General features: G+C 39.4%; 1 protein-coding gene across 1 annotated transcript in view; it reads left to right on the top strand.

Annotated features, from left to right (window-relative positions):
- LOC104165473 (protein kinase C-binding protein NELL1-like) overlaps positions 1-13,394 on the top strand; it is a gene marked incomplete at its 3' end in the record, with an annotated part of 71,938 nt that overhangs the window by 45,197 nt on the left and 13,347 nt on the right. Inside the window, exon 4 of the mRNA XM_009705117.1 lies at positions 10,125-10,221. Coding sequence (XP_009703419.1) covers positions 10,125-10,221 — 97 coding nt within the window. The remainder of the gene's footprint in view (positions 1-10,124; positions 10,222-13,394) is intronic.

Below are 13,394 nucleotides of genomic sequence, written 5' to 3'. Positions count from 1 at the left end.
AAACTGATTCAAAACTTGCTGAGGTTAAAGGGTGTCTTTTAGTGACCCTGTGAGTTTTAGTGTTGTCTTCATTTGTAAGTGCATTTGTCTCCTTGTCTGTAGTGGATACTTGCGTGCATCATAAAAAAAATCCTACAGCTATGTGTTTTATATTCGGGTACTTGGATAGCGATAGTTGCTTACAAGTAGTAAAAAGATGCCAAAATACATTTGGTGAGTCAGATATTTATTTGAAAAGTGGTATTTGAGCTATACGGCTCTCAACTCTGTATTGAGATGTTTAAAGACGTTTAAAGATAAGTGCCTAAATACACATTAATTTATAAAAGTTGTGGACTTTGATTTTTATAAGAAAAGTCTGTGTATGTAGATGACATCTCCCTCAGCACTTAAGAGGAGGCATTCTTTTGACCCAGACACTGCCTTAAGAACTGCTGTAGCCACACAAGCTGAATATGGTAAAGGTTGACTTCTTCATCAGAAACAGCGACAAGTACATTCCTGTGGAGCTTCTGCTAGTAGATTATGTCCAAGTTTTATTGACAATGCCAGAACCATGAACCATGTGCTATTTACCTCAGATTTACCGGGTCAAAATGGACTTTCAGGAACGCTACTAAAAGAAAAAGGTTGCTGTTGTGGTTTAATGCTGTTAGGCAGCTAAGGGCTGCACAGCTGCTGCCCCCACAGTGGGATGGAGAAAAAAATTGGAAGGATGAAGGAGGTGAGGGAAGTGAGTTGAGATACAGACAGTTTAATAGATAAAGCAAAAGCTGTGTGGGCAAGCAAAGCAAAATAAGGGATTCATCCACTACCTTGCATCAGCTGGCAGGTGTTTAGCTGTTTCCAGGAAAAACAGGGCTTTATCTCACATAATGGTTACTTGGGAAGACAAATGCTGTAACTTTAAATGTCCACCCCTCTTTCTTCTTTCCCCAAGCTTGTATTGCTAAGCATGACCTCATATGGCATGGGATATCCCTTTGGTCAGTTGGTGTCAGTTGTCCTGGTTATGCCCCCTCCTAAATTCTTGTGCACCCCAGCCTACTCGCTGGTGGGGCAGTCTGAGAAACAGAAAAGGCCTTGACACTGTGCAAGGACTGCTCAGCATTAGCTAAAACATGGGTGTGTTATCAACACTGTCTTGGTCACAAATCCAAACCATAGCATCATACGAGCTGCTTTGAAGATAATTAACTCAATCCTAGTCAAAAGCAGTACAGTTGCCAAAGTTGAAATGTGCAATAACCATTTGGGTATCAAACCAGCTGGCTTGATACTGAAAATCCTGTATTTCTGTCGGAAAAATTATGGCTAATACACATGCAGTAAACTGCAAAGTGCTCTGGATACATTACATGTAAGATACGGTTGACTTTGTAGTTTGTAGATTTTTTTTTTTCCCCCCACAACTCTTGAAAATCCTAAGCAAATGGCCAAATTTATATTTCTGTCTAGGGTCTGACTCAAACTATTTTCTGGATTTCTCGCACTTTCAGGAGTGCCATGTTTGTTATATGGAGATGGGTAAACACTGCAGCCTTGTAGACAAACTGTGAACCTAAGGCTTAGACACTCTTAAGGCTATTATCGTCAGGAACCAATTGTATCTGTTTTGTCATTTGCAAAGTAAAGTTACTAATATTGACCTTGTTTGTAAAAGTGTTTGAATTCACCTCAGGATCTCCAGATGAAAGATACGGGTGTAGTACTCTGAGAAAGACGGATTTTTGCCCTTCATGTGGCCAGTGTTGTATCATTTAGTGGGTCTGGTCCTCTAAGTCAATAACAATGATTCGTTTAATGCCCAAGAAATACTGCTAAAATTCATCAAGAAGTTTGTAGGAAACTGAAAAGCGTAATGTGTTTTGTAAAGAAAACCCCACACAGGCAGATAATATCTCTGTGAATTTACTCTTACTCAATTTATGTGTGGAGAATAAACCTCCAAATTTGACAGTGAAACATGCTCTTCTAACCATCTTTGCTTGCATTTGTTTAATTTCCTCCTGTTTGTTAGAGGGTCTTGAAAGTTAATTTGCATTTCTCTTGAATGAAAAAGAGAGTTGCTTATAGAGTTTTATTTAGATTTTTTTTTTTTAAATTTAGATTTGTAGTTGGAGTAATTAAACAGAAAAGTACAGTACATTAACTTTCTCTCTGATTATACAGGCAAATCAATGAAATAATTTGGGTGACAGAGTTTGAAGAGAACGTAAAAACTTAGCATGCATTCTTGAGTCTTTTACCTAACATATACTATTACTGGACATCTATTTTTTTTCCTCCCAAAGCTGAACAATAACTTTTGATTAAATAGTTGGCAGTTACTATTGTATATTCAAAATTTAGTAATAAAAGGCTTCCCTGAAAACCTGAGATTTTAATCTAAATTGCTTTCCTGTGTTAAGTGATTGTGAACTCCTATACTACGACAGAAGAGATAGCTCAAAAAAATCAAAATTTCCCTCAGGAAGATTATTTTTCTGAAACAGAACACTGGAAACTGAATGAATCATTCAGTTAAAGTTGCTCCAGAACTGAATGCATGTCAAATAATGCATCCTATCTGTAAATACTATCAAGGAAATCCAATCATGTTGGTATTGACACATTTTCATTGGGAAGCATATAGAAAATGGGTCGAAAGAGAAATATGTAAAGATATCCTAGTATTTGTTTTGAAAATCGGTTCTTAATCCCTTTGGAAGAATAGACATAAAGACAAATGCCAATATTGTATCTTAAAGCTAGAGACTGATATAATCATCAGTTTCTTTATGCAGTTGGGATTCAGAAAACAGGTTGGACAAACTTTTTGAAGTTTGTGCTGTGTTAGGAGGCCTGGGATTTGCTATTTAAGATGTACCGAGTTTTTGCAGCCTTAACTTGAGATGGTAACAATGGTCAAGGGAGTCAACACCTCTGCAAATTAGATTAGGAGAAAGACTGATGCAAAACATGGGGGAACCTCCCTCTCTCCACTTTCTATTACAGAAGTTGAGAGTGCTGTTTCAACGACTCTGCCATGAATGGTGCGTTATTTTGTGTGACTTCTCCATACGCTTCAGTTTATTTAAAGGATCTGAGGATCCAGATGGATGTATACAGGGTAATGAATGGTTGCAAGAGAAAGTCAATTTTGAGAATCAGGTTTTGAAGTGCAAAAATCTGTTTTGATGATTCACCCTGATGTCAGCAAGGGCTCCTGTGCGGTCATGGAGGGGCCTTCAGAGAGTGATTCATTTACTGTAAGATGAATCACACCCTAGAAACTTTTATATCTGTTAATTAAATACGTGAGTCTAGAGGACTAGCTCCACTGTAGATGTAAACTTCTGAGACATCTAAAATCGGCTGCGATGAATTCAACACCTGGTCGCTACATGGAAATGTATAGCTTTAACAGAGTAAGTACAGCAACCGTATCAGGCACAAAAATGCCTGTTCTTGGATTAATAGACACTAGGGAGTGAGAAATGAGGTCCCTGCTATGCCTCAGCCACAACAATATTTAGACTGCAGCTCTTTGTTTCTTAATTGTACTACTAATAAAATAAATCTTTTTAGTTCATATCTAACCCCCAAATTTGAGAAGGCGTGTTCCTGTTTTAGTAACCTACTCATATTTTAGACTGGAATTTGGAAATTTCATGATTTGGTGTGCTACTTTGTAGAAACTGTTGGAGTTGCAGTCTATCATTCAGAATTTTAGACAGTTGCATCTCCTTATCGCTCCATGTTGGCTGATGTGTTCTAACGCGAACAGACACAAAGTTTAGTTTCATGTTCTGCTAAATATTTCAGCTGTTTCCAAAATGCTTCTGACATAGCAAATATTGTATGTATGAAGGAGAGCTGCATCTTGACAAAAGTGAAATACTCTCCAAGTGTTAACTTTTGCTTACTAAAGTTGCATATAAGAAATCTTCTTCACTGCAAGAGACAATTCCATGTCACCTTTTTTCCAGAGGGAACGTGGCCCAGTGCGTGAGGCAGTTAAGCCTCAGTTGTGCCCAGCCTAACAGCTTAGATCTTGGGCAGTGTCTCTGCCTGACTCAGTCTTTGTGGTCTTGGTTAATCAATTAGTCTTTCTGCATTTCAGTTTGCAGACATGAAAAATGAGGCTATTTCCCTATTTTACCAGAACATTATAAAGATGTTAAAAATTATTTTAGATTGAGTGCGTGGAAGGGACCTGCCTCCTTGTCCAACAGAGCTTGATTTCTAGAGGTTCTTCCTCTATGTAGAGAAAGATGTACGTATGTGTATTTGCATGAAAATATTTTAGATATGCTTATTTTCAGGAATCCACTGGTTATTTTACAGAATATAGAAATCATATTTATATGTGAGTTCTGTTTTCTGTATATTGTATTCATTACATCACAGGTGCCTGTTTGGAATGCGTCCTTGAAAAAGGTGATTCTGAGGATTGCAAAAGAATACTTGATAAATCAAAGTGTGCAGATAGGGTAGAGATATTGATACAAAACACAAGGATATAGTGGGTCTGTCAATTAACAGGTGTTTTTTCTTACTACATTTAGCTAAATGGATCAGTGGTGAATGTATTCTGAGCATGAACATTTCTAGAAAGAAGGATTGGTTCATGGTTGTATTGCTCCAGGTTTATTACACTATGGTTTAGCTTTTTTGAAATATGTCAGCATAAAGTAGGGGCAAATCAAGCTTTCTCTTGGAAAGTGAATGCGGTAATCATAAATCTCAAAGTCTGAAGTATGGAGTAGAGCTTCCATTAACCTAGAGACCCGGGTCTCCTCATGCTGGAGGGGCTATTCAGTCTGTAGTAATTTTAGAGACCACAGTTCCCTGGAGTCCTCTTTCTAAGCATTCCTGTTCTTGTGAAGTGTATTGCGCATTTCTCTGTGTGGGTATCAACGCCAAATGTATTGGAAGCTGATCTCCAAGGAGCTCTAGACTAGCACTTTGTAAACTGAAAGTGTAGTAGATATAATTTAGCTATTCATCATATGCCAAATACAAAGTATTGGTCAAGTCTGGATAAAGCCTTAGAAGGTGACACACTTCAGCCCAAAATATCAAGCAAAGGAATCAGAATGATGTGGAAGCTTAATGTAGCTGTAAAAAAAAGAAGGATCCTTTTGCGTCTATTCAGCAACAGTATTTTTTCAGCCTGAAAAACACCTCTTCTCTTCCAAAAGAAAACTAATACAGGAAGGGGAGCAGAGCAAGGGGTTTTCCCACTTCACAAGCGATAATTCGAAGAGAATTTCACCTTTTAGTAGTAGCTTTTCTCATTACACTTTGAGATACGTTACAAAATGTTTGTGCTTTGTGGGTTTGTCTGAGTGTAGAAAATCCTGAAAAATCACCTGGATAATCAGTAATATTTGATAGATGTGTAAGTGGCATTACATATGAGGGTAATCCTAAAGTCTGGGTGGAACCCTATCCCCAACTACTTACACAAGTGCCACCTTAATTTTGTAGGGACTGGATGCCTTCAATACCCATGAAGTCTTTCTCCTCAAAAACCTGCTCGAGGAATGCTGCACTGCTTATGATTTTCTGGTGACTTAAAACATGAACCTGGCGACCAGGAGACGTGCCCAGTTCTTGGCTTTTCTCCAGCTGCACATCAGTCAGCTCTGCTGGCTAGCAGCTGCCAATGCATGTAGCTGGTGAAGTTCTGTTCACTGATATTTGAAAAGTTTCTTTTCATTTTTATTAAATCCACTGATTGAGAGTTAGTAATGCTGTCGTATTTCTTTGCTCAACTTAATTCAAAAGCTTTTTCCATGTAGTTTCAGTTTTTCTTTGTGTTGCTGTTTCACCTTTGTGTAGCAGCTTCCAGTCTTGCTGGAAAAGTCCCTTTGATTTTTTTTGCACCACTCCCCTTTTTTGTCAGGAGTTGCAGGGCTCTTTTTAAATTTTAATTCTTCATTAGAGAAGTAGTATATGGCGAACCATGTTCCTTGTGATGTAATTTTTTTTCTTCTTCTTTGACTGTTATGAATTCAGATGTGCTTTTTGACCTTTCAATTTCCCAAGAGTGTGGAGGGGATTATAGGGGTGATGATAAGCTGTGTGTATGCTTGCTGAGGCTTTTTTGTTGATGTTTAACAGTGTGCAGTAATAAAGTAAGCTCACATTGTTTGCAAACCGAATAGTGTCAACCGAAACATCTTTTTACATGGGCAGATAAGCAAGGACTGATCTACATCTCATGCCTTCTCTCGAATCCTAAGCCTGTTACTCCATGGGCAGATCTATGAAGAAGAAAACCAACTAGTCTCTTAGACATATATGGAATAAGGCACAAACCAACCTTTAATTAAACCCTTAATTTAAGGTAAATACTTGCTTCAGAAATAGAATTCGAGTAGAACAGTACAAGAATATGGGGAATCCTGAGCGTGTCGTATGAATGGCACTTTCTGAAGAGAACTCAGTAAGGAAAGTCACTATAGCCTTTTCCACATAGGTATGAAAGCCGTTGTTAAATCATCAAAGACAAGATAAACCTCTTTAGTCTGTCTCTGATTTGTCTTCCTTACTTGCTGTTGTTGAACTGTCATATAATAATGTCAGTTAGGTTTTGGGTTTTTTTATATGTAATTGCGGACAGATATTTTAGAGTTCCTTTATAAACTTTAACTAGGCCAGGTGAATAAAAATTAAATAATCTTCAATAAGCAGTGTTGTTGAACCTGGTCAGTGTTGGGATTTTATCTGTTAGCAGAAATGAAGTTCTCTACGGAATTTTGACTAGTCTTTTTATGAGATTAGAAATTTTCCGGTGAGGATGTTATTAACCTAAATCATGAATAAAGATGTATTATATATCCAAAGAGAAATTCCTAATATAATAGTGCAATTCAGTGATTGGTTTTCTCAAGGAGCATGTCAATTCTTTGTTCCTTGTTCAGTATTTTGCAGCCGTTTTGCATTTGAGTAGATCTTCAATTTTGCATGAGGTATGGCAGAGGGGTCTACTTACACTTTAAAATATTGATAGAGATGCATGCAAAATTCCTATAATTCTCAAAACATGGTTTAAAAGAATATCATTTTGCTTTGCTGTTTGAACGAGTAAAAGAGCTCAGCATGGTAATTTTATAGATAGTAAGAAGTAATTAACTAGTGGAGGCAAAAGTTTCTTAGAGCTTTGAATGTACTGTGTTGATGAAATGTGATGAATTAGGGCTGATGATAATTATAATAAACTTGAGCAATGAAATCATGAGTATTAGAAGTCTTCTGACTCCTGTACTCACATTCTTAAGCTGGAATTTTCATGTAACTATTTTGTTCTTAAGTTTGAGATTTTTATTGTTGTTTCTTTTTAAGGAAATGGTATATTTGCCTCTAGTTTTTTAGATTGCTTCCATTTGTGTTTGACAAATGGTTTCCTTTTCTGGATAAGCAAAAGCAGGTGGAATATATGACTCTCTGCACTTTGACATAAAAAACTTTATAGAGCTTTCTTGAAGTTCTTTAGTACTGGGGGGTTATTCTAGGCCCCTGCAAATGTATGAATTTTCCAATAACATGGTGTTGTGGATTTGACCTTGACTGGATGCCAGGTGTCCCCAAAGCCGCTCTCACTGCCCTCCTCAACTGGACAGGGCAGAGAAGAATACAACAAAAGGCTTGTGCGTTGAGATAAGGACAGGGAGAGATCGCTCACCAATTACTGTCACAGGCAAAACAGACTCAGCTTGGGGAAATCAATTTAATTTATTACTAATCAAATCAGAGAAGGGTAATAAGATATAAAACCACATCTTAAAACATCTTCCTCCCACCCCTCCCTTCTTCCCAGGCTCAACTTCACTCCCAGTTTTCTGTACCTTTTCACCCAGAGCGGTGCAGAAGAATGGGGACTGAGGATTGCGATCAGTCCATCACCTGTTGTCTCTGCCGCTCCTTCCTCCTCAGGGGGAGGACTCTTTACCCTCTGCCCCTACTCCAGCCTGGGTTTTCTGCTATGGGAGACAGTCCTCCACAAACTTCTCCAACATGAGTCCTTCCTATGAGCTACAGCTCTTCACAGACTACTCCAGCCTGGGTCCCCTGTGGGGTCACGAGCCCACCCAGCAAACCTGCTCCAGCCTGGGCTCCTCTCCCCACGGGGCCACAGGTCCTGCCAGGAGCCTGCTCCAGCGCGGGCTTCCCATGGGGTCCCAGCTTCCTTCGGGCATCCCCCTGCTCTGGTGTGGGGTCCTCCCCGGGCTGCAGGTGGGGATCTGCTTCAGCGTGGGCCTCCGTGGGCTGCTGGGGGACAGCCGGCCTCACCGTGGGCTGCACCAGGGGCTGGGGGGAATCTCTGCTCCGGGCCTGCAGCACCTCCTCCTCCTGCTGCACTCACCTGGGGGGCTGCAGAGTTGTTGCTCTCACATATTCTCAGTCCTCTCTCCCAGCTGCTGTTGCGTGGCGTTCTTTACTCTTTCTTAAATATGTTATGACAGAGGTGCTAGCAATGTTGCTGATGGGCTCAGCTTTGGCCAGCGGCAGGTCCATCTTCGGAACCGCATGCACTTGGTCTTGCTGGAACTGGCTCTGTTGGACATGGGGGAAGCTTCCGGCGTCTTCTCACAGAAGCCACCGCTGCAACCCGCCAGCTACCAAAACCCTGCCACGCAAACCCGATACACGTGGCCAATTACAACATGAAAATCAATGATTACACTTGGTGTTTCTAGCACAGGCTCACCTGGAGTGTAAATGGGAAGATAACTGTGCAGTGAGTTGCGTTGATTGACTTGTATTTTTCTTTGGTGTTCATTTTTCATGTTCATTTTAAAACTGTAGCTTTAAAGAAAGAAGAAAAATAATTTCATTCCTTTTAAATTTACAGATAATTTCACCCCTTTAAGCTGCAGGTCTTGACACATTCAGAGTATTTTCTGTTGGCTGTCACACTGGTGTGATTACACAGCAATACATACTCCCTGTGAGCTGGATAGTAATGGAAATGTATTTCATCATCTTCTCAATAATCCTTATTAAGCATGCTGGTTTTGTTATGAAGCAGTAAGTCATGGCTCCCACCGATGTGACATGGTGATATGAGAATTGGTAACTTTGGTCTTGAATTTTTCATATTCTAAACGATCATTGTTGGTAGTGGTCTGAGTTCCTGAAAAAGAGTGTTATGGAAACTTCATTACAGCTTTCCTAAAAATAAACAAAAAAAACCCCAAGCAAAACCTTTTTAAAACTCCACATACTTATTTTTGTGAATTTAAAAATGCTGTGTTACAGCAATTTTTCATTAATTAATTTTAGAAATTTGGTGTGTAGATTACTGCATTCATGTACAAGTTTATGCAGTACGTAAAGTTTGCTTATGGACGTCATGTTACTTTTTGTCATTGTTATTTCTTATTGCTATTATTTCTAGTTCCTTGAACGAGAACCAGGAAAATGTCCCTGTAGTGCTAGGTATCAAACATGTATGAAGGGGTCCCGTTCTGTACCAGACCTGTGCTAGTGACATGGCCAAGCTGGATGTGCAGTAGTGGCAGCACACATGGGCACCCAGGCCAAGTGAATCCAGTAACAGCAGCAAACAGGGGAGAAGTGGATAAAATGAAAGGTACAGGTGCAAAGATGTCTCTACACAAATGTAGAGACAAACAGGCTGTGGGAGTAGAGGTGGAATACAGTTTCTTTGTGAAGTTTATTCAAAATTCTAAACAGTCTGAAAAAGCCCAAAGCATTGTTTCTCTCATTGGATCTTGTGTATGACTGCACTTTTTCTCCAGAATGGGTAGTTGAGTTTGAAGGACACCCCTAGGTTAGGATGGTCCCATTTTACTGTATCTTCTGCTACCGTGGGTTCTGGCATTGTGTTTCATTAGCCTGATGCTGCGTAGTTGCACAAGGGGCATTTCAATTTTATGCAGTCCTCATTTGTTAGTGAATATGTTAGTGATTTTAATAGGTTTTTTCCCTGTTTGTTTTTTTGCTTTTAAAATTGTAATATACCTTCATAACTATCAATGGTAAATATTATGTTTAATGAACGAAAAAAAAAATTTCTACTTTCCATCATTTATCATTAACTGATTTTGACTAGGAAGTTTTCAGAGGAAAGCCAGGATTCAAATAAAGGCGATGTATTCCCTCTACAGGATTTATGAACGCATCGTTGATCCCCCAGAAACGAATTTGACACCTGAAATCAATTTATGGCTCGGACAGAGAAACAGGAAACACGGTTTCTTTAAGGTAAGCAGATATGAAATGGCACATGAAGAAGGAAATGAATAAATAGTCAACAAGGTATTTCTGATTAGTTGTCTTACACTTCTGAAAACTGATTTCTATGAATTTTAGTAGAAACTGTGGACTTGGGATTTGAGGCAGGTCCAACACTTAGAGAAAAGGGTCTTCTCCTGCAAGCTGGAGTGTCGTAGTCACTGGCTGCAGTGCCCAGTATTTGAAGGTTTTGTTTGGTTTCCTTACTTAAGGTTTCACCTACCTGCTGTGCTCTGCCTTGCCACTTCTGAGGACAGAAGAAGACTGTGTAGGCAGCGTCAGAGTCTATTCTTGGCTTTCATCTTTAAACCTTCATGAAACAGCAGCTTTGCTGTGTTCTCCTGGCCAGATAGTGGTGGTCTTAATCACTCTTGGAGGCCATTTTCTCCTCAATTTCACATGCAGAATACCCTCACCCTTCTGCTGTTTGCCTCGGGTGACTCTTGCTTGTTTGCCCTTGTCAGCCTTGACTTCTAGAGCAGAGGTCTTCTGGCCTGCGATCCTTCTGGCTTTGGCAGATACTAGCTGTTATATGCAGTGCATTTGCCCTACTGCAAACCAGTAGATTTTTCTGTTCCTGGAGTACCCTCCCTTTTTTCTGTTTTTCTCAACTAAGCGTGTCACTGTGTTTCTCAGCAGAGAGTGAATAGCAGGCCACTAAGTTTTCTTCATGAGCTCCTTTGTCCTTTGGAGCTTCCTTTGCTTCCAAACAGCCCAGGCTGACAGGCTTGCTGGCTGGCAGGGCTCGGGTTGCTCCTACCTTCTAGCTGGAGAGCCTGTCTTTTTCCATTGGTGAGGCTCCCCAAGACATCATAATTGAGTCGGCCAGTATGGGCATGAGGAACTTTTCAGAGGGAAAAGAGGATTCAAGTAATGGCAATATATTTCCAAAATTGCAAAGGCCAGAGAAATGACCTACAACTTGAAAAGCCCTTTCCCGTATGTTTTCTTTCAGCTTTTTTTGGCCCCTGCTAAGGCTATGTGATTTTCTGGTCGAGGCTGAATTGCTGAACGAACTAACAAACAAAATCCACAAACAAACGGAAACCACCCCCTCCACCTGAAAATTAAATCTTTTACTTTGTAAGCAAGCTACAGAAAAATTTCTGATGTTTCTTCCAGTTTTGAATAACAAGCCATGGTGCAAGTGTTTATTAATGAAAGAGTTTGTAGCACAGTGATAGGCCAGTCTGCCTATCCTCGATATTGGCATGGATTTGTTGCCAAGGTGATTTACGACCCACTCAGTTTCCCTTTGAAGCTGTCAGTTCATAAGACAATTTTACAAGTTGCTGTTTTTCTGAGGGCCTCTCCTCGAAGTCCCAGACTTCAACAAGCTAGGACAATTATTTTATGCTAAAATTATTTAAGTGTAGCAACTAACAATTTTAATTGTGAAACAGAGGTAAAAGCTAACTTTTAGCTTAAATGACGGTCTGAGAGTTGCTCTGAACCGAAGAGTACATTTCATCCTTCAGCAGCTGAGCTGTCACTGTGAAGTGAAATTGATAGTATTATTTTATTCTACAGCTGCTGTTTTTTTACCTCAGCTGCTTCCCATAATTCCACAGATGGTAAACATATGTTTATAGCTACATAGGAAAAAAAGAAGTTATATTGGATTCGCCCATCTTAAATTCTTATTTTATGCAGGCAGTCAAAGCCTCAGAACTCTGGGATATTATATGTTTGTAAATTAATATTTCTATGCGTTAACACTTTGGAAACAGCAGGGTAGCTAATGATATGCTAATGAGCTGACAGTTTTTATTGATCGTAATGAAAGCCGACAAGTGCCTTACTTTGCTTTATGCATGCTTGAATATTTTACTAACTTTCTTCAGGGCACAAATATAATTGGTTGTATTTTTTAATCCTGCTTGAGAGTTTTAGAAATCTTACCTTTTTTTTTATTTTATATTACTTATTGCAAAAACTTGGGATTTTGCCAGTTTGTAAAGAGTACACATCTCTTTCCATATATTTATATGCTCAACAGGACCTCCCTTTCTTTTTCAAAGCAATTTGTTTCACTGTTTTAACATATTAAAAAATAGATCTATTTTCCTTCATGTAAACAGAGATCTGCAGGGAAATAAGAGCATTAAAAAAGAATTAGCATTTTTGTATGTGTGGTGGAGCCATGATAATATATGTAACAAAAAGCACTTGATACTGGTCTGAATATCATCTTTGCCGTTCCAAAAATTTTCTTACTTTAATGATAGTTATTTAATTGTTGTGTCTCTCCATAAATGAGTAACATTAAAGCATATTTTGGGCCATGTTCTTATGCCTATTTTAGGTCATAATTCTTCAGTATATCAGAAGAGGAAGGAGGGGGTATGATATTTATAAGTCACTGTGGCCAGTTGCTGCCATTTTTCTTATTTATGCTTTTGTTCCACATCCTTACTTACAGTGATTATTCCACGACTAGCCCTGCTGTGTCTGTGGCCTTGCTGGGGAATGAAGTACTCTATGGCATAATCAAGGGAATTGAAGTCTCGCCCCTTACAACTAGTATCTCTTACTAGTTGTAACTTAGCTGCTATGACCAAGCATTTGGAGTTCAGACAAGATGGAATGGTTACAGCACAGCACTGGTGGGAGCAAATGCGGAGCAGACTTAAGATAGCTTTGTCTGTTTGCTTTGAAGGGAATCTCATGAATTACTTCCTTCAAAAAATACATGTTGACCCTTCAGGTTTCTTTGTGTGGCCCAAACCCAAGATTTGTTTTAAGGCTAGAGAATACCATTATAATCAGATTAGGAAACCAAAGTAAATGTGACTGACAGGAAGGAGAGAGTGATAGCAGACATCCAGGGAACCCTCACTCTAGGATGAATCTGATTGCTGTCAGGATCAGAATTATCTGCAAAATCATTTTATCGCTGGGTAGAACACTTCCCTGTAACCTCCTCCCAAAGAGCTGCTGCAGAAATGAGCTTATTAATGCATTGCTGACTAGTTGATTCATGTCGAAAGGCAGTAATTTTCATATCTGCTATAGCAGGCTGTATTGATCCTGCTGCTGTGTCTGGGGATTGTACAGTAGGTGTTTGAGAAGTATGTTGGTTATTTTTACTGTACAGCATCATGTGTGTACTTGGGTGTCTGTAGTCATTCTGTTCTTGGAGT

The sequence above is a fragment of the Cariama cristata genome, unplaced genomic scaffold (genome assembly GCF_000690535.1).
Source record: "Cariama cristata isolate BGI_N322 unplaced genomic scaffold, ASM69053v1 scaffold6078, whole genome shotgun sequence".
Classification (NCBI taxonomy): Eukaryota; Metazoa; Chordata; class Aves; order Cariamiformes; family Cariamidae; genus Cariama; species Cariama cristata.
Note: the sequence above shows the minus strand (reverse complement) of the source record. Positions and strands in the feature narration are given on the sequence as shown.